The sequence below is a fragment of the Netta rufina genome (assembly GCF_964035555.1).
Source record: "Netta rufina genome assembly, chromosome: 5".
NCBI classification, from domain to species: Eukaryota; Metazoa; Chordata; class Aves; order Anseriformes; family Anatidae; genus Netta; species Netta rufina.
The window spans coordinates 26,482,346-26,503,079 of record NC_140128.1 but is presented as its reverse complement, the minus strand read 5'-3'; the positions used below and the strand labels follow the sequence as shown (position 1 = coordinate 26,503,079).

The window sequence follows — 20,734 nt, the reverse complement described above, 5'->3', positions numbered from 1 at the left end:
TTGGAGAGTTAGGAGTACCTTGCATGTGCAAAAACTTCCCAGGCTTTTGCATGCTTATAGAAATGGTTTGCTCTTTGCTAATTTTAATCCTTGTCATTTTGTTAATGTATCAGAAGAAAATCCTCCTGTGTTTTGTTTTCTGAAGCTGTATCTCTTTTCATGTTTTATTGCAAGAAAGCCAAGCCTCATACTCAGTATATCAAAATGCTTGAATATTTTTAGGCCTGTATTTATAAATTGTGAATGCTTTGGAAAGTCTTACAGACATGGTGTCCTGTACCACTTTCATTAACAGTGAATTCTACTTTAGGGAAAAAAGGAACTAATTCTGAAGTGATGTTATTAAAAATACCCAGCACAGCAGCATAAATAATATTTATTGATTCTATAATCGTGCACTTTGTTGTAAATGTTCTGTCAAGTACAGAGTGGCAAATAAAACTGTAACACTAAGAAAAAAATAGAATAGCTTTGTTGGGTTATGAAATTCTAATAGTGCAAGGGCTGCCAAAGAATGTATGTGGGTACCATCGACAAAAATTGACTGGCTTTAAATGCCTAAAATTGAAGCTTGAATAGTGAATTGTCAAATTGTTTTAAACTTTCATGACTTGTCTGCTATTAAAATTGGAGGCAAGGGGGAGAGGGAGAGGGAAAGAGAAGTTTCCCAATGTTTGTATCTGTAAGAACTTCAGTTAACAGACTTTTTTCTCTAATTTGCCAAGTTTTTTTTTTTTTTTTTTCCTGACTATTATCAGGACAAAAATAGCAGGCTGCTTAAAATAAAGAATTACTTAAAATTGTTCACTTGTTAGCTCTGAGATTACTGTCGTCTTTATTTTTGAAAAGTAGAGGTTTTTTTTGAAGGAGGTACAATGTGGAGTGAAGTTATTTTGTTTGCTGCTCTTTGTATATCTCTCAAAGATATTTGAAGAGCTTTGAAGTTTTCAGGCCAAATATTCTGGCAGCATATTTACAGAAAATGGTGGTTTGCCTACTGCAAATTTAGGCAATGCAATTGCTCTTAGTTAAGCACGACAAGTAGATATAAAGTTTTCTTAAATGGCGAGGTGCAAAAATAAATCTGATATAAAGAATTGTGTGGCATTCCCACCTTCCAGCTGCAATACAACAGTATTGAATGCACTGTTGACTTGGGAGGTAGAATGAACAATAATCTAAATGAATGTAGTGGACTTGGTTAACATGGAACTTTGTTTAAATAAGACAAGGCAAAACAAACAAACAAAAAAAAAACACCACAAAACAAACCAGGCCAGTAAATGCAGTCCTGCAGCTTACCAAAAGATACTAAGATGCCCAGCCCTTGCATCCTGAAGAGAATTTGTAGGGAGACTGTCACCTTGCACTTCCTGCTGTGCCCTCCTCCCACTACTAAACATAAATAAACGAGAAGTCTCTGCTCCTCTGCTCAGGAGTGTTTATGCATTAAGTGACCTGGGGATCTTTGCCTTTTTTCAGCCCTTCTTCTCAGTGATACTGCTCAAAACCCAGCGTATTCTGTGGAGTTTTATACTTTGTCTCATCTTCCAAGTTGGTTGCAATGACATTTAAAAATCACTAAGTATGTTGTAAATTAGTAACCTGAGAAAAACGACACTAGAAAATGTCATAAAGCATCAGGAAAAATGTAAATATTTAAGGTGACTAGCTTAAACTTAATGAAAGGTTTAAGTTTAACCTGTGGGGAAATCAGTAAGTTCACACTTAAATATCATTTTAATGTTTATTCAGTAAAAAAGTGAATCATGGACAAGATGGAATTGCTGCTTATGAAAAGGACAAAAGGCTACTGCATTTGGATGCTTTTTTTTCCCCAATGCATTTTGTTTTAATATTTTGCATTTTTGTTGCATTCTAAAACCTATTGCCATGAAATATTTAAGAAAAATTGCATGTAAAAAGTATTGATGCACTAAAGAAAATGTGGAAAAGTTATTAACAAAGTGGAGAGGTCTGCTTAATGCTGTCTATGTGGTTTCCTGCATGGTAGATACAACAGATACATGGTTGTGTCTGTTGTCTCCTTACGCACTGCAGACATAAAATTTGAATCAACTCAAAAAGAATTATAAAAACATATCTGTGCAGTCCCTACTCTTTCTTCCTGTTTTTCTTGTAGAAAGATGACTAATTAAGATAACTAACTGTAGAGTTCAACAGATAAAAACTAGACCTTTTTTTAGACTGAGGTTGGTTGTATTGAAGTAGATGCAGGGTCTATCTGAGGTGAGGTGCTTGAGCATGCCATCTGACAGGCTACTTTCCCAAATACTTTCATAGCCTGCAGCAATTTATGTCCCAAGGACTTCCAGAGCCAGATATGGAATCTTTGTATTTAAATTTAAGTTCTCCTTGCACTAATCTCTCCCTTCTTGCATCCATACAAACTTGTGGCATCTGCACCATCAGGTGGCAAGGGGCCCAGCCTTTTCTGGCTTATTTCTTGGTCACCTGTCTTCATGCAGAAGCAGAAGTACTGCTGTTTGTTTCTCTGAACATCTTTGAATACCCTTTTGTTTGTTCTGTTTTCCTTTATTGACTATTGTTAACCTCTGCTTTAGCTTTTACTAAAAAGAAAACAAACAGAAGTTCTATGTGTTTTTTTCTCTCTCTCTCTCTTTATTTTTTTTCTTTTAACCATTATGTTCTCTGGCACTTGTTGGCTTTGCTGTCCTTCTCAATGGAAAAACTAGCATCTGACCTTGGTTTTCAAGAGACTGCAGCCTTGTTCACAAAATCATGGAATGACTGAGGTTGGAAGGAACCTCTGAAAATCAACTAGTCCCTCTGTATGTTAAATTCACCCTGTTCTTCCGATGTAGAAGCTCTTTGTTCCAGAAGTGGCCCCAGTTTCCCAAGATCGCTCCTTTCTTACTCTGCAACATGATGAAACATGATTTAAATTTTTGTGGATTTGGTTTAACCCTGATCAAATTATCCTGCTATTTTATTTTATTTTATTTTTATTTTATTTTATTTTATTTTATTTTATTTTATTTTATTTTATTTTATTTTATTTTATTTTATTTTATTTTATTTTATTTATTTTTAATGTGACTAGTAGCAGTGTGTGGTTGTGTCAGGGAGTTAATTTTGAACATTGTTCTTTGTGAGTCTGGTTACAAACATGCTTTACAGTTCACAGCGCAGGCTACAAGTATCTTTGGCATTGATAAATTTGCACAGAGCTCAAGATCTACTGGTGTCAGTAGAAGAATGTTATTTAAAAGTATGTTCCTATGGATATATATTCTTTTGTGAGTTCAAATGTTTATGCTGAGCTGTGCAGTAAGCCTTCTGAATTTTGTAATACATTGCTCTGCAGCCTACTGGTGAACAGCAGAGCCAGGGAAAACTGTAGGTTGTGCTGAAGTATTTGTGGTGAAGGCACGTTGTTTGGAAATAGCTGTCATGTTCTTGATAAAAGACAGACTTTGCAGTTACTTGCATGTAGTGATCTTAATAATATTTGAAGAAAATTAATAGACGTTGAGTTCTTACAGGGTCTTTATCTGTTGTTTTTGTATGCCCACGTTCTGAAAATTGCTATTACTCAGTCTGTGTGTATGGCACATTTCCTAAGTAGAGCACTGCAGCCTTAGTCATAGTAAAAGTAATAGTTACAGTGTGTATGCTATCAAAGTAGAGAAATAAATAATAATAATACTAAAAAGAAATCTGTGATGTTAATAGAACTGCCATGAAGCTTTGTGTCTTCCAAACGTCTGCTTCCCTATAATATATGCTACTTTTCTATGGCCACATTATTCTATCTGTTTATAATGTGTATACAATTATTTATAATAACCCCTTGCAGAACATAGATTCTCTAGGGTTGGAGGAATATTTCTAATCAATTTGTTGTGTATCAGTAAGTCTCCTTTTGTAGGAGAAAAGAAGGAGAACCATCAGGTGTTCTATAAAGGGAAATCTACTGTCATATTTCTCCAAAGATATTTTATTTAAAATAAGCATCAATTGTAGATAGACTGCTCTGTAAATTCCAACATGTGGAAATATTTTGTAACAATAAGAAAAATGTTTTGGTTCTGATGACATCCCAAATTGCCTGTTCCACCATTCTTGCTGTTTCCATGTTGTTTTCAAAATCTCCTAGTTAGAGCAAGGCACAGATAGGTGGAAGTTCTTCCTCATGCTTCTTCCTCCAGCTAGAGAAAGTTGCACTCATAAGTAATCCATCACAAACGGCTGGTAAGCTTTAGCTTTCTCTTTGTGCTCATAAGTTAGGTCAAAATTCATGACTTAGTAGTTCCCTACCTTTTCCTTTGATCTATAGATTTCTCTCTCGGATCTTCTGCAGGAAGTCTTGAGTTAATATAAGAAAAGAAAATTTTGCTTGTTCTCCTCCTGACTCCTCGAGAGAGTTGGTCAGATTCCTGTATGAACCACTGATGCTGTGTAAGATTTCAAGCATCAGTCCTGCCTGAGCTCTGCAACTCAGATTGTTTTTCACTGCAGAAAAGTGTTAAGTTGGAGAATCTGATTTTTTTTTCCCACTCTAAAAGTAACATCTATTTCCGCCTTCATTTTTGAAGCCTATGAAGAAGATTGGCAGATAGCTGGTATTGATGGTACATTGTTTATGGTAATGAACAAGGGATCAATACAGAGAGAAGGAGATAACTTGCAGAATTGGCTAAGATCTTTAGAATAAAGATAGATGTTTTAATCTTTGGTGGGAATTTCTCAATGCGGTAACTTGGGAAGAGCTTTAGCCAGCATAGCAGCAGGTACAGGGTGCTTTTTGAGATATTTGGGGTCTCATTGTTAATTTCCCAGATGTAGCTGAGTTGTAGTTTTCTGATGTGGTTTATTTGGTTCAGCTACATACTGCCAGCATAAATTTATTGCATATAATTTTGCTGACCAAACAGACATGTAGATAGAGGCTTGAGCTCCCATAATAAAATAAGTGGAAAATGAACAGAAGTTGGAAAACCCCAAGTGAGTTTATCAGAAAGGCTTGTTTGGGAGAAGATAAATTCTGTTATTCTGTTTTAAAAAAATATTTAGATTCTTGTATTTGTCTTCACAGTTCTTCAGTAAGTCATGTCAGAACATGTGCAACCATGTTACATTGGTTGTTCCCACTCACCCCCAATTTGAAAATCTGTTGAAATCTAAAAGCACAGAATATTTTTCTTCTATCTTCAGTCATGTTTTGTGTCTTTTGTTTCTAATGAATTAGAAAGTCAAAGTGAACAAAATTATGCTACTGGAGTGTCAGTTTTGTTTTCATGCTGAAATGTTTTTTTTTCAGTGTTTCAACTTTCATACTCCTATAATTTCAGGTATTAGAAAATGTTTATTACAGGTTAGAGGGAGGATTTGTTTTATCCACTACTCAGTGAATATTTATATGAAGAGATAATTGGGCTAATGAGACTATGAAACGTGTTCTATTTTAATCAATTGATTTAGCTTTAAAATGTATTCAAGTGTTAGGAAAGCATGGTGTTTTAGAACTGCTATTCTTTCATCGTAAGGTTGCATGTTATAAAAAGGGTTATTAAGACATTGTGAAACTTATCAAAAATGGTGTGTAAGGTTTACTTGAGTGTATTATTTTTAGTTGCTGTGTATTTGAAGGCCAAGTCATGTTTGTAAGTAAGATAAAAACTATTCAATTGAAGAAAAGCACTTCTTACACTGGAAGGAACTTGGAGCCACTGTAAGACATTTGATTAGTATTCATGGCACAAAAGGAAATTATTTTCAGGGTAAAGGAATTTGTGAAAAGATAATTGGTTAGACCAACATTCTCATTAACATAATTTGCATTAAATGTGCTACTGTGAATTGTAGTTATTGCTTTTCCATTTGAAAGGCATGCTTTGTTAATTTATTTAAAAAGCCCAGTTAAACTACAGTTTAAGTCATAGCCTTTAATTCAGCAATAGAGTATCTGGTATCTGTTGATCTATTATTCTGAACTTTATGAGTGTGGAGAATCATAAACCAGCTTTTGATCCTGGCTGATTTTTCTCATGCAGTAGATATGTCCAACTGCTTTACATCTGGTCATTCTCAGATACCTAGAGCATCCAACTAATCCTTTTCTTTAATTTTACTCCTTTGTCTTGAAGAAAACATAAATTGCTTTGTTCTAATAGTATAAATACTCTGAGGATCACTTGGCTTAATTATTTTTCCAATAAAAACTTGCATTTGTAACTAAATCGAACCTTTAAAATATGTGCAGTTAATACATAAATTAATCTGCCTGTTTTACTGTCTATTGTAAAATCATGAGAATGAAGATTGAATCTGGATTTCTTTAAATTTCAGCTTTAGTTATTTGTTCTAGACGTTTTGAAACAGAGGGATTCGCTTACAGTGGTGCTGTTTGCACCGTGGGTGCTCAAGTTAAGCATTTGCATCTGCAGTTAGGCACGTGGAATAACTTATTTTTTCCAGAATCAAATTTAATCTCCTTCATGCAATAATTCAACTGTTTCTTTTTAATAGCGATCCCTACACAGCTATTTGTTGTCAAACTGCATGGTCTAAGAAGGCATATGCCATGCTCTGCATCAGCAGCATACGTGCTTTGTGCTATCACATACTGAATCTAGACCTCGGATCATCATCTGGTTTTCAGATTCTCTTGTTCCTGAGATTTTTTTATGGCATATTTGTTCACAAATATGCATTGTGAGTTGATAATAAGAACTGTAAGTGTAACAAAGTGTGTGTGCCCCACACCTCCCATTTTACTTGTTTATTTAAACTAAATGGTTCTTTAAATGGTGCCAGAGTCTAAAATGATTGATTTTCAAGTTTAAAAATGTGCAGACAGTGGTATATTGAATAGAAGCATTTAAAATGTGACTTGCTTGGTGAAAAGTCTGAATATTGGTTTTGTGTGTGTGTATATGATATATATATATCATCAACTATTAACATGTATTAATTATTCCAGAATTATTTTCGAATATACACTGTGGGTAATCAATGTTAGAATATGGTTTAATTACTGTTTTACGTAAAGATTTTAACACGTAAGATCCTAGAAAGTTTTCCTGGTAGTTCCAGTGATGATGATTAAGTATTTCAGTAGGTTCTATCTCATTCTCTGCAGCTCTAATCTTTCATGTTTCATCTGTGATAGACCTTACTATTTATTTTTTATTTCTTGGAATTTTGGTGTATTTTTGCAGTGAATATGCTTATAGAACTGTCTTTCAAAACCCAGTGGGGTACTGCAATAGAAATCATTTACAGCAAAATAATAACCCACCTATAGAAAGAGGAAATTACTTCTGTGTGGGAGGAACATGGTAGGTTCCAGCCATAGCTAGAGGTTATGTGTGTAGTTTAACTGCCCCTATTTAAGTTTTCTTTTAATTCAGTTCCTTGTGCATACACATTAAGATTCATGCTTCATTTGCTTCGGTGCCATTTTTTGATGGCATGCTGGAGTAAGGACTAGTTCAAGAAAGAGGGATTTTGGAGAATTTAGCAACCAGTCAACAAAAAGTATTTACTTGGCTGGTACAAACTGATTTCCAGTATGTTTGTAATCCAGTTTAGGAGGGGGTTGCATGTTGATAGAGAAGGTGTATCTACAGCATGTTCAAAGCTGTTAATAATGCATTCTGAATATTGTACCTATTCTTATTGTGTTATCCAAATCAGACTTTTCAGTGAAGGTCCTGCTTGTTGACATGGCATCCAGCACCGCCTCGTTCAATTTTTAATCTGTCGTGCCTTTCTCAGAACAATTTTGTAAGCAAGATGTTAAAAGATCATTCGGTTGTACTTTGGCTAAGAGGAATTTCCTATTTTAAATGCAGCAGAAAAATTTCTTAATATGTGAGGCTTATTGATTAACATTACTTCTGTAGGGTTTGGAATTTTGGGGAGGTTGCTGTATTTAAAAAAAAAAAAAAGATAAAGATGTTTTTTATTTCTTCTTGTTTTGTAGGAGATTCCTTTACACAGTTTCGCTTTGCTGAAGAAAAAGATTGGGATACAGAAAGCATATACTCTAAACAGGTAACAGAATTTTCTGGCACTGAATATGTACATGTAGGCAGTTGTACTTTCAGCAGCAAATTGTATAATACAATGACAGCACTCTTTATTTTGTAGATACATTTATTAATTTGTCTTTGATGCTGGAGGCTCTTCAGTCTTTTCCGTTTCTAATGAAGAATATTCAAGGCAGCAGGCTAGGTTTATAAGTAACATTAGAAGAAAAGAACACACAAATCCATCCAAAGAAGGATAATTCACCTTGCTCCACTGACACAGAAAGTCAGCCTTCCATTTTCAGTTGTATTCAAGAGAATAGTTTAGCAAAATGACTGTAACACAACAATGGATATATCTGTATATTTGACTATGAAGCGTGTTTCAGTTAATTCAAATTAACAGTGCATGTTCTCTACTTGAAACATCAGCCCCAAAATGACTATGGGACCCAGGCTAGGTTTGAGATTATTTGTGTGTTGATTCTCTGTGCTAATATGAAAAAGGGCAAAGAAACAAGAAGTGCATTGTATCAGGATACTGGAAAGTGTCTTGATTTCTGCGGCTGCCTTCCTTGCATAAAAGTTACATTAAGGTTGCAAAGTCAAATTAAAATGTAGAAATGCAATTAAGTGGCTTGCATGGCATTTGTTTAAACCATCAGTGGGATATGGTCTTTCAGTGATTTTTTTTTTTCTTATCAGTTCCTCCCTCTCCCAGTGTATAGCATGCCAGTAATGAAGTATGTGACCTTTGCTCCCTCTCCTCTGTGCAAATCCAGAATATTAATTTTTTTATGATTTCCTCATTGGCTTGCCATTATACCATTTAGCTGATTTGAATGTATAAATTCATTTGTATGCTGAAACCATTGTGAGGAGAGTCAAGTTTTGCATTGCCAGTCAATGTCACAGATACTCTTCTGTCTGCCCATGCCAAGACTGCACAGTCTCTAGTCTTCAGCCTCTTTGTTTCTGGCTCATTTTTCTTTTCCGTGAAAGCTGGATTCAGTCCTTATTTTCATCCTAAATCCACTTTGCTTAGTTCCTTGCCTTTGCCTTTTAGCTTAATTGTTTCTATTTCTTTGCCTGTCTGTTCATCACGTACTTGAAGTTACTACAGAATCATAAACCGAAGTCAATGTGATGGAACAAAATGAAGCAGAAAAGGCATGCAAATAGTTGCAGATATTTATGAGTCCCTATTATTTGTAGAAAGGAATGACAAAACAGTTTTGAAAAAAGTGGAATGGAAACGTAACTGTGACATGAACAAGAACAAATTTTCATGTTGTTATTATCCTTAATTTTTACAAAAATTAAATCTGAATGTGCTTCATTGTATATTGATAAAAATGCAATAAAAATGTTTCAGAACACTGCAATTTAAAAATCACAGGTAGTAATCGTTTGGATTTTTCAGTAAAAATTGGCAGTTCCAGCAAAAAAGTATTCTTCTGCTGCTTTCTATGAGCAAATAGTTGCATGTGAAATGGAGCATTTATAATTTGTTAAATTCTGCTTTGATCTGTATTTTTTTTTTTATTCAAATACCACTTATAGTGAAATATCTACTTGGATACTGAATTCCTACTTCCATTATGTTATTCTCTGAACTGCCCTTTTCCTTCATCCCCAATTTTTCCCCTCTTCCCTGACCCTATTTTCTCCTTCATTCACAATGTTTTATTCACATTAATCTTTTTGTGAGTGTACTTAGCTCTTCCCAAACGCACTTGAATGTTATTCAGTGCTATTTGACTTTTTACAGTTTCTTGTTACTGTGTTCATATTATTTTCCTTGCCCTGTGCAAACATACAGAGGCCATCTGTGGTCTTCAATACCTGAGAAGGAGCTGGGTTTTCTGTAGTTTTAGCTCATTGCTGCATAACAGCTGCGATGTTCATGAGTTGCTTGTTGGAGACTTTTTGAGGTTACTAATAGCAATGAATCCTCTTTGATGGTGATCACTGATCCATGTATAAAATAAAATTGTTATTTAGGACATAATATTCTTATCAACAGATTATTTAGGTTGTTTGGTCCTTTTATTGCTGAATATCAAGTCCAGAATCTGGATGACAGAAATTTTAAAAGCCACTGCTTCAGTTCTTCTTTGTTATTATTTTGTAAATCTGCTCTCAGCAAACACCACTGGAATACAGCTTTAATGAAAAATGAGACTGGAAAGAATAGATTTGTAAAATACTTTAATCATCTGTAAAATATCAACCTGAGTTCATTACAAGACAGATGAGCAACAGGGAGGAAGGAATGTCAAGTAAAAAAATGCAGCTTTCCAAGAAAAAAAGAAAACTTAATATCTGTCACATGAATGAGTGACCATTGCACTTTTTGCGTGACTGGGCAGCAGTAGCTTATCTTTCTTGATTGACATCTTCTTGGGAGCATGTGTACCTGTAGTTTATTGCTTCTGTGAAACATCAAAACGATGTTTTAAATGATCGGGAAACAAGCGTAAGAAGGGCCATGTTGTTGAGGCATTAAAAACAGGAGAGCTATGCACACACTACTTAACTTGCTTAGAAAATACTAGCAACTCATTAAAGACTGGTGATTCCCACTGCAAGGAACGGTTCACAGGTTAAAAGGGGTTAGAGTTGGAAAAGCCTCTTATGACATTGTCAACTTGCAAAACTGTTTCCTACTTTGGATTTTCAATGCCTTGCCTAAGGAGTACTCCATATATATCTTCTTTAAAACTTCATCCTCTATTTTTAACTGTCTAAGTGATTATTGGCTTTGTAGGTGTTTATATGGCAATTTAGCCAAACTGCTTCGTGCATGTGTACTTTTGAAACTTAATTCCTGCTATTATTGCCAATATCTTTTAGATGTTGTATATTTTTAGATTGTTCTTCACTTTCCTTCAGTGTGTGGAACAAGAGAAAGTAATAGACTAAAGTTATTAAGAGTTTTTTGTTGTTGTTGTTCCTTTTTTTTTTTTTTTTTTAACTCAAGCATACTGTGTGTTCTGTATTTCAGTTATCTGTGCTTTCTGTTGACTGCCAGTCTTTGGCCCAGGCCCTTCAGGAACTGCCTCTACATCTGAGGTTAAATGTAGCAGCTGAACTTGTACAGGTAATGCTGTGAATTTTCAAAATAAAACAGAAATATTCTAAGTGAAATAATCTATGCTAGAATGAATTCTTTAAACTTGGTCTTAAAATTTAACTTGAATGTATTTTATAAGTAAATCTTCTGGGACTGACATGTCAAAAGGTGGGTGAAGCAGGAGACCCCATTTTAATGCTTCGTTGGTAGCTTTAAACAAAATGCTTCTATATGCAGTGTATTGGATGTAAATCCAGGTATCTGAGTGTTTGACATGGAGCAATTAAACTGTTCTTATAGTTGCTTCTTTTTTAAGCAGCTATTAAAAACTTGCACCAGATTTTGGAAGTGCTTTCACTTTTTTTCCAATTAGGTAAATATTTTAAGTGTGATTTACTCTTCTATATGGCTAATATCAACATACATGTTTGTTCCATGAATCAAACAGACATCTGCGCTAGAACAGGTAGAACAGTCAGTCAAACACGTGAAGAAAATGTTATGCTCTGGTTAAGGAAAATTGTGCAAAAGAATATTAGCAAAAATGTTTTTTCAGGCTGTGAAAAGAGGACAAGAACTAACGAGACTTAAATATAAAAACAAGAAAACAAATGAAAAAAAAAACCACAAACACAAAAACAAAACAAAACACCAAAATAAGATCCATCTACTCAAGCAGGGAAAAAGAAACATGACTCTAATAGAAATATTAATTCTGTTTAGAGTTGCATGAAATGACACAAATATGTTCATTCTTAGGGGATCTCAAATACGTCTGCAGATGTGATGTCTAAGGGAATCTACAAATAAATGTTATTTTCAAATTCTTGCAAGCGAAGGAAGGCCAAGACTAGAACTCTTATCAGGGTTATACAGCGTGTGTTATGACATCTAATCTTTGTCTTGTTGTGGCAGGTGATGTGGTCATCAGATAGATATACTGCAGTGGTATTAATTCCATGGTCATCAGATAGATATACTGCAGTGGTATTAATTCCAGGGCATCCTGATAAAAAAAAAACAGGATGTGTGTTCCACAGTTGAATAATGAGTTGGCATTTCTGTTTTTTCAATATTTGATTGAGTTTTGTAATTTAGATCTATTTTTTAAAGTACACAGCTAGACATGAATTTAGTGATGTAGTTTGCTTTCAAGATGGAGATATTGGAGGGAAGGTTTAAAATGGATAGTTTCTAGCCAAATTCTGACTTCAGTCGCTCCAAAATTCAGAGTACTGATGATATATAATTGAAGCAGATTTAGAGAAGTATTTGTGAAACGATGGAACTTGTTGATTTATCATTCAATCTCATATTCCATATTAGGGGATAAAAGGAAATGTGTTTTGTTTTTTGGTTGTTTATTTTGTAATAATTACTGTAAAACCATCATCAAGATAACTTTAGTTTACTTTTACTTCTGAATTCAATTCTGCTAAATTTCATTGTGCCTTCTTAAGTGATCAAATGTAGGATGTCTGAATTACAGCCCAAATTAAATAGACTTTTAATATTCTATATAATAATTAGAAAGACTAAGTCCTCTCTTGTATTCTTAGGCATCAACGCCTGCAGAGCTCCCACAGATGAAATCTAAAATTACTGAAGACAGCAAGAGGAGAGAGCTTCTGTTTAGACATTCTTTGGCTCAGAATGAAACGGTGTTGGGCTCCCATCCTGTTGGTGATTCTGTTGCTCCATCAGAGCCTGCAAGTAAACATGGTCCTGTGGCAAGTGCAGCAGAGCCATTCCAGAGAGCCCCTCAACAACCAAAGCATGAGACTGACCATTTGGATGAAGAACTAGATCTTCTCCTAAAGCTAGATGCTCCTATTGATTCTGTGTCAGATGCATTATTCTACAACACAGCAACAGAGAACAATTTGAAAGGGGAAAGTAAAGAAAACGGTAAGATTTCAATTCCTTACAGTGCCTTTATTTAATTTTCGTTGTTCTCTTTCTCAGCAGTGTATTTAAGCTCATGACCAGCAAGTCACCAGTACTGCTAGCAGTACTCTCTGTCATAGTGCATTTAATGTATCTGGGGCTATATTCTGACCTATTTGTTCTTTTTTTATTTTAACTCCCCCCTGAACTGAAGTTTTACCATTTTTGCATGTTCATTTTAAGCTTTAATTCTTCTACAGAACAGCATTGGTCTTATGACTTGGCAAAACAAAACTGTTAGACACTCTCAGTAAGTGGAAGATTAAAATACAGTTTTTATGTAACATTATCAGACATTAGTTCACTGTGATGATAATAATAACAGAAGAACCGATAGCATTAGAAATTCTATTTGCAAATTTTACTAGTATTGATTATACAAAATAAGCTTTTTTTTTTTTTTTTTTTACCAAAACAATTTTATATTTCAGAAATTGTGAGATTCAATTTCATTAGAAATTGTGATACCATTTGTTAGTTCTGATGGACCGTAGTCCTCCTCCCCATCCTACAATGATGTAAAAGGATTTTTACCATCCCCAATTTTTGTGTATGATTGTCTTGCTGTGCTAAAAATTAAGTACAAAAGATACATAGTTGAACATGTAGTAGCACCACAGGCAATACAACAAGCCTTGTCACTGAAGAGGATCTTGACAAAATCTTTCATTGCAGTGGTATGCCCACTCCAAAGCACAGTATAAATCCCTTAAGAAAACACTGCCGTCAGAATAGGGAATCATAGGATTATCATGCAACTGTGCAACATGAGCCACTGTTGTGTCCTCCTGCTGCTCTTCTACATTAAAGAAAACTGCATCTGGCAGGATTGTGAACAGATCACAGCAAGGGTTCACTTACCTACAGTCTGTCTGCTGCAGATCAGGCCCTGCCTCCTCTTGAATCAGAATGGGGCCACGTTGCTATGGTTGAGCTTACCAGACTGTCTCCCTCTCTCTTTTTTTTTATTGTTGCTATTGATTTTGGAATATGACACTTTATTCTTCAAGGGAGGAGACTGATTCAATAAAATATAGTCTGTTGTGCATTATAAAGCAAACTGATCAGTGATAAAGAGCCAGTACAGAATTGTTTCCACTTTCTCAAGACTGTTCTTTTTCTTTTCTAGACCCTCTAAAACCAGATGTGCCTGAAGAGAAAAGTACAGCACCACAGCAACAACAAAGTACATCTAAAACTGTTACTGAGGAAGAGCTTGAAGATTGGCTGGACAGCATGATTTCCTGAAGAACAAGTTTCCTCGTGTGAATAAATGGATGTAACAAAAGTTAAGTAGAAAGTAGAAACCTCCTTTATCAATTCTATTTCTTTTATCTGTTACACTTAGTTCAGTATGCCAAATGCCTGGTTTTATTTACAGGCACCTAAAATTCTGTGCAACCAAAATTCAGCTAGATATGAGTGACTGAAAATTAAGACTAACATTCTTAGAAAGGTCTAAGATTTGTGATGAAATTAGGATTTTCTTTGCTAAAGATGTAGGCTATAAGAAACAACCAGAGCAGTTGTTTCAGCTTGTACGTGCTATATACAGTCCTTAAAATAAAGCTATGAATGCACTATAAATACACGTGTTTTTAATCACTTTCATCATGCCATGTTTCTGTATTGTAGAAAAATTAGAAAGAAATCACAAAGGTAATATTTGGTTTATAATACTTTATTGCAGTGGGCACTTTTTATTAGAAGAAAAAAATGCATAAACCTAGCAGCTTCTATTTGCAGGTGACCACAGAGCATTGGTTTATTTTGGCCTAAAATTTAAATTGTATTCATTTTGATTCAGTGTATGTCTTTTAACAGCAGCATCTAATAAGCTGTTATTGAAGGTAGTATACAAACAAACTTCAAGTGCAGTTTCATACAGAAAGACAGAAAAGCAATAATGGATCTGTTCATCTAGAACACTAACATAAAAAGTTTGCATAGCTATGTCTACGGAGGTTTTAAGGCACTTAATGATTCAAGGTCAACAAAGTGTTTGAAAATGTTTCATTTTAACTGCTTAAAGCTTTTTTAGCTGTGTCTTAGTACATTCACTAGCAAATACTGTGGGGAAAAACTGGGACAGCACTTAATTAAAATACTTTTTCTGAGGCGTGGCCTCTGATGTTCAAGTTCGTAAATGTGCAGTTAAGACACCTTTTAGCCCTTTCAACTCTGTTACCAAACACTAGGATAACAATGTGGTTAAAAAGTTGTTATAATTTCATACCATGTTTAAATTGGAAGGCCTGAGTTGATCTTGGCATAGATTTTTCTCTTCTAATCAAAATTCCAACAGAAGACCTGTTTCACATGTGGTAGGTACTAAAAGCCTATGAAATAGTTTCAAATTTTACGTATGTCTTGAAGTTTAAAGACATTTAAAGCAAATACAAGCTGTGAATTTACATCATGAAAAGGAAGTACGTTTTTTATATACTGGATCTTAACAATTTATGAATAAATAATTTCTTTTGTGGTATTAGCCGAGTTGATCCTCATACTGTTTCCGGAAGCAGTCTCCTGCTGGGAAAAAATCCCAACATCTTTCTTGGTACATCTTCCACACAAATGATTCCTAAAATAAAAAAGAGCATTTATTTTAACAGACCCCTTACAACCAATGCTCTACATTTTAACAATAAGCAGGTACTGTGCCTATTACCATGGAATAAGACTGTGGAGATAAAGGAACTCAAAGATCACAATTCAAGCGTGTTTGTTAAATTATTGTTCTGCACTCTTCCCAAATAAGTACTACTGAAAATTAAGCCTCATTACAAAAACAGTGAAGTGAAAATTGATCAGTCCAGTTATATTAGAGCAAACCTGTACAAATCCATATTACAAAATGTGTTTTAGTTTCCTTCGAAAACACTTAAGGTACTTTAATAGTGTTTCCATAACAGCTTCTTATTTGAAATAACATAATTTAATCCTACTTATTTTGCTGTTTTATCCAGCACTAAACTCTGTCTATAGCAATATATGTGTATATATAGGTAGTATATGGACATGTGTAAATGCAGTGTTGTTTGGGCCTAAATGTAAATAAGAAAACTGCTGCAACTCCTCCTTCTCCCACCCCTCCCCCCTCTTTTTTTTTTAACCTTTCCTTTTTGTTCCACAAAAATCTCAGGGGTGGGATTTGTCTCCACTCCTTGGTGGTTCATCAGTTCCACCTGGTGGTACACAGCTACAAGGCTGGAGAAGATTAAAAGGTTTGTCTTTTCAACATTTTTAAGTTAAAAATTTAGATTTATTTTTTCAACTCACCTGGCCAGTATGCTCAGTTTCATCCTTGTTTATGAGATACATTAAAAAGAACCTGAAAAAAGCACATGAAACAGGTATTAATGCAAAAAATAAAACCTCTCCCCTAACCTTTCCTAGAATGGAATATGAGGAACACTCTGCCAGCCAGCAAAGAAATGGAAATATTCTGCCAAGCTTCTAAAGTGGGTATTTAAAAGGAGAAAATGCTATCCCCCAGGACTTCTCTTGTGGAAGTGCTAACATCTGTAAAATCTGTAGAAATTGAATTTTTATTCATTTCAGTGCTAGAAGCAACATCTGAACTAGGCCTATGTCAGCTCCTGTACACATATGCTCTGTCTCACCGTGGAAGAAATTGCTATAGCTTCTATGCAAGAAGGTAAAAGTGGGACAGATGGGCTCAGCTTATGAGCTGTAGGGTATGACTGTTTGGAAATCTTGGTGCAGCTGAGTAGCTGCCTATTTGGCTCTGGTGCTGCCTGTGCTCACACAGATGTATGGAACTTGGACTAGCTAGGAAGGCTGTAGAATTCCAACACTGGTCTGATTTATGTGACTTAGCTCTTGGTTAGCCACTTCTAAGGCAGTGCATTTGGAACTGAACATTACATGTTTTCATTGTAAAAAAAGAATGTATACTGACTTTAACATTTTTCCAATTAAAAGGCAATCTGAATAGTAAGATTATTCAGTATTAATTGTAATATTAAGGAAATGAGATTTTTTAATTTACTGTGAATGACAGGATCCCACATGCCAATTAAGTGATACAATATAATAAGGAAAGCTTGGAGGTTGTAGACTGCTATAAAGCTATGGATGCTAATGGAAACTTGCCTCACAAAAGTAATGTGTATTGATTTTGCAGAGGTTACAATGCTATGAAAGGAATAATGCAATGTATACTCTATGAGGCGCACACTTTTTTTTTTTTAAGCTCACAGTACTGTATCCTAAAGCCAGATTTCTTTATAGAAGAGCCCACCAGTTCAGCTTCTTCAGTTTTGCTGGCACGATGCTCATGTAATTATCATTTTTGTAGGGGTAACTAATGCCACTAGATTAATTTTTTAATAACCCTCTTTGATCTGTTCTATATTCACTAATGAAAGTATGAGATCACTGTCTTGGGAGTTTGGGCAATAGTCTGAATATATAAAACTGCTGATTGTTTATTGGCTTCAGAAAGCTGTGTTATTACTAAGGAACTACAGGATCAGACTTTTTATTTTTGTAGCTTATTTTCCAGAAATGTTTTTGTTTGTTTGTTTTTGTTCCAAACATAATTCCTAGGGGAAAAAAAAGAAAAGGCAGCACCTTCCTTCTGCTGCTGTTAGCTCTTGCTGATGTACTTCTCTAGTCTGGAGACAGTCAGAAGTACCATTTCAGGTGAGCAACAGTTTTCAATGGTTTCATCAACATTACCAAACCTCAGGAAGTCACAGCCCTCCTATCTTCCAAACTAAAGCAACTTACTAGTTAAAAACTGTTGTTCCTTACCCTTCCACATAGGTGGGTTTCTGTCCAGAGGAACAAAAGGACACATAAGGGGTTGGTGTGCCTTCAGGCATCATTCCACTAAGCTAGCTCATACATAGGGTGAGCACTTTAAAAATACTGACCAGTACAGAGTAGAGGAGGGGAGGCCAGAAAGGAATGGAGATAGTCCCCAGTTCCACAGAATTCTATCTAAGGATTGTCAGCAATGTGTGCTTCTAAATTAGTTTTGAGCTGAAAGGTCTCTTTATAATAATTCCAATAGTAAAATATACTTACAGGTAGTTTGCCAAGTTGTGCTCTTGCAAAGTATGTGTTTCAAAGCCATGTGGGGTTGTGTCAAAATAGTCATTGCCAATTCCACAAATAAAACATTTGGTCTGGAAACATAATTTGTATATACAAATCAGTTATAACTCAACAACTCTATTGTAACTGTTAAAAATTTAACTTAATAAGAGCAATGAAAAATGTAATGTTCTCATACCTCCATATCTTCTCTCACTTGTTCTTGCTGGTCTCTTAATTCACCAAAAGCATCAATAATCAGACCTATTTCAAATGGATAAATAGCAACAGTTAAGTACTTAGCAACAGTTAAAGTAATGCTGAGAAGTAGCTCTATTAGACATCCTCCATTCTATTTGGAGTTTAGCATACTTCTGTGTAGGTTTAATAATTCAAGGTGCAATCTACTAATTTGCAGACATCTTGTATTTGGTTTACACTGCACTCCCAACAGTGATAATTTCTCTTACACAGAGACATAAGCTTGCAAGTGAAAACCTTTTCCTTACTTATATTTTGGTTGATTTAAGTTTATATGCTCTTATCTCTTCTGTTCCCATGAAAGAATTTTGTTTTCATTCTCCTTCTTTTGGAACTCTTGTACTTCCACTTTTGCTCAGTGAAGAAGACTTGTCTCCCACAGACAACCGCCCCCTTCCAATGTGTTAAGAATTGATCATTTTGAGGACTGCAACATTTGTAACTTTAAAAAAAAACTGTAGATGGATTACATTTTTTTCTTTTCTCCAAGACTGCCTGAAAAATGTTTTTGTTTTGCTTTTTTTCCTAACAACCTTAGGACAGTTTATACAATGAGTGTTTGATACAGGTCTCAAGCTAATTAGAACTGCAAATTGTCCTCTAAAGAAAGGAAGAAAGGGGTGTGCAGACATGATGTCTTGTCAGAGAGGAAACCCAAGGGGAACTACTGCATTCTCCAGACAGCTGTGCTGTCTCCAACATAATTCTGTAAAAAGAGTTGACAGCAAGGCTCTCCAAGTTTACATGGTGATTATAGCAGGAGGAGTGATCCCGCACAAGCTGCGCCATTGCTGAACAGTTGTCAATGTGCTCATAAATGCTGTAACACAGGTAAGTTTCTAGTACTTTGTGTAGTACTTGGGACAATGCATTATTTATAAATTAAATATAAAATGATCACTTTCAGAAATAATGACTTCATGGGCTCAGAAATAAGTCTTTTTAGCAATATCGCTTACTTTACCTGAAACACAAATATGGTTTAAACGTACTGCAGAACTTAGGTACACTAAATTCTGTCAGTTTCTGCCAAGGTAAGTGAAGGTACCTTGAATAATGGCCAGTAGGATAACAATGACAAAGAAGAAAAATGTGATGTCAAAGACAATTCGATACATTTCATAAGGGTCTCCTGCAGGATCCTCAATTTCATCCCCAATGCCACCACCAGCTCTTACACCCACATACATGTGGAACAGGTAACACTGAAAAAAAAAAAACACAAAAGAGTAGGAAATGTTATTTACCATGAATGATTCTGGACTTTTTTCTTTTTTAATTATTCCGACCTACTGATTCTTTCTAGAAGTTATAGAAACAGAGAACATGTAATATAATTCCTCATGTTCCCACACCAAAAATCGCCTAAGTATCTTAACTGATGTGGTTTCGTCTTAGACCTACAAAGACGGGGAATCAGCATCAATTGTGTTACCCTTTTCTCATTCCTTAAGTCTTATAAACAAAGACCATTTGGGGGACATTTGGTGCTGTATTCAACTATATTCTACCCCTATGTTAATTCCTAAGGTTCAAGCTTGCTCTGAGTAAGTAGAGGACATCTTTTAAAGTATTGTAATGGAGTTTAGGAAATGTTAGCAAATACTGCCATAAAATAGTGACATATTCACAGCAGGTAGATCTATCTGTATTTAAGTGGTTTCTGGATAATTTCATTTTGCAATAGTAGATGTCTGGTTTAGTGCCTTTTAAATTATTTATGATCTGTGAAACAGCCTGTGTTCAGTTTGATGTGGAAGAAATCACCTTGCAGAAATGCTGGTGTGTGCTTTGTTTTTTAAACATAGAAGTCTTCAAGGAAAGATCCTTAAAATTTGGTTATTTAAGCTATGCAAGTATTTTAGAATAGAATCTTTTGCTGGATATCTATAGTACTTAACATTTCTGTATGAATCAGCTACAGAATCTTGTAAACTGTCTTTAGTCATACAATATGGGTTAAAAATATCAGAAATCTCTAAACCTAACCAATGTTCTGAAGTCACATTAGACAACAGTTGTGGTGGTCAACATTCATCATGAAAAGTGATGAATAAGTCTTTCATAAGCAAACATTGAACAGAAGTAGACACCCATTTTTAGAATGCAGCCTTACTCTTGACATAAGATACCATTACTATTTTAATCATGCTTAAAAATGTAATGATTTTTAAAAATATTTTTATTTTACATTTAATGAGGTAAATGATTTACCTCATTTGGCAGCATGGTTTAAAAAGTAATATAGTTTAATGATTCTGATTACTCCTACATCCATTGTATAACCAGAATATGGTATTCCTCTCACAAAGGGCTCGCTTAAATAATACTGCTTGGGCAGTATTCATGACCTATCATTTGTACA

The 20,734-nt window shown here is 34.9% G+C and overlaps 2 protein-coding genes across 5 annotated transcripts in view; one reads left to right on the top strand and one right to left on the bottom strand.

Annotated features, from left to right (window-relative positions):
• The window catches only part of AVEN (apoptosis and caspase activation inhibitor), a 97,296-nt gene extending 82,649 nt beyond the window's left edge, over positions 1 to 14,647 (top strand). The window contains exons 3-6 of the mRNA XM_084287837.1: positions 7,973 to 8,043; positions 11,026 to 11,121; positions 12,654 to 13,002; positions 14,171 to 14,647. Of these exons, the coding sequence (XP_084143963.1) occupies positions 7,973 to 8,043; positions 11,026 to 11,121; positions 12,654 to 13,002; positions 14,171 to 14,289 (635 nt within the window). The 3' untranslated portion in view covers positions 14,290 to 14,647. The remainder of the gene's footprint in view (positions 1 to 7,972; positions 8,044 to 11,025; positions 11,122 to 12,653; positions 13,003 to 14,170) is intronic.
• Positions 14,648 to 14,706: 59 nt separating this feature from the next.
• Positions 14,707 to 20,734, bottom strand: part of RYR3 (ryanodine receptor 3) — a 223,263-nt gene continuing 217,235 nt past the window's right edge. For all 4 annotated transcript variants that reach the window (XM_084287833.1, XM_084287834.1, XM_084287835.1 and 1 more), the window contains exons 99-103: positions 19,418 to 19,574; positions 18,308 to 18,372; positions 18,100 to 18,200; positions 16,324 to 16,375; positions 14,707 to 15,625 (exon numbers count right to left, since the gene is read on the bottom strand). In XM_084287833.1, coding sequence (XP_084143959.1) covers positions 15,530 to 15,625; positions 16,324 to 16,375; positions 18,100 to 18,200; positions 18,308 to 18,372; positions 19,418 to 19,574 — 471 coding nt within the window. In that variant the 3' untranslated portion in view covers positions 14,707 to 15,529. The remainder of the gene's footprint in view (positions 15,626 to 16,323; positions 16,376 to 18,099; positions 18,201 to 18,307; positions 18,373 to 19,417; positions 19,575 to 20,734) is intronic.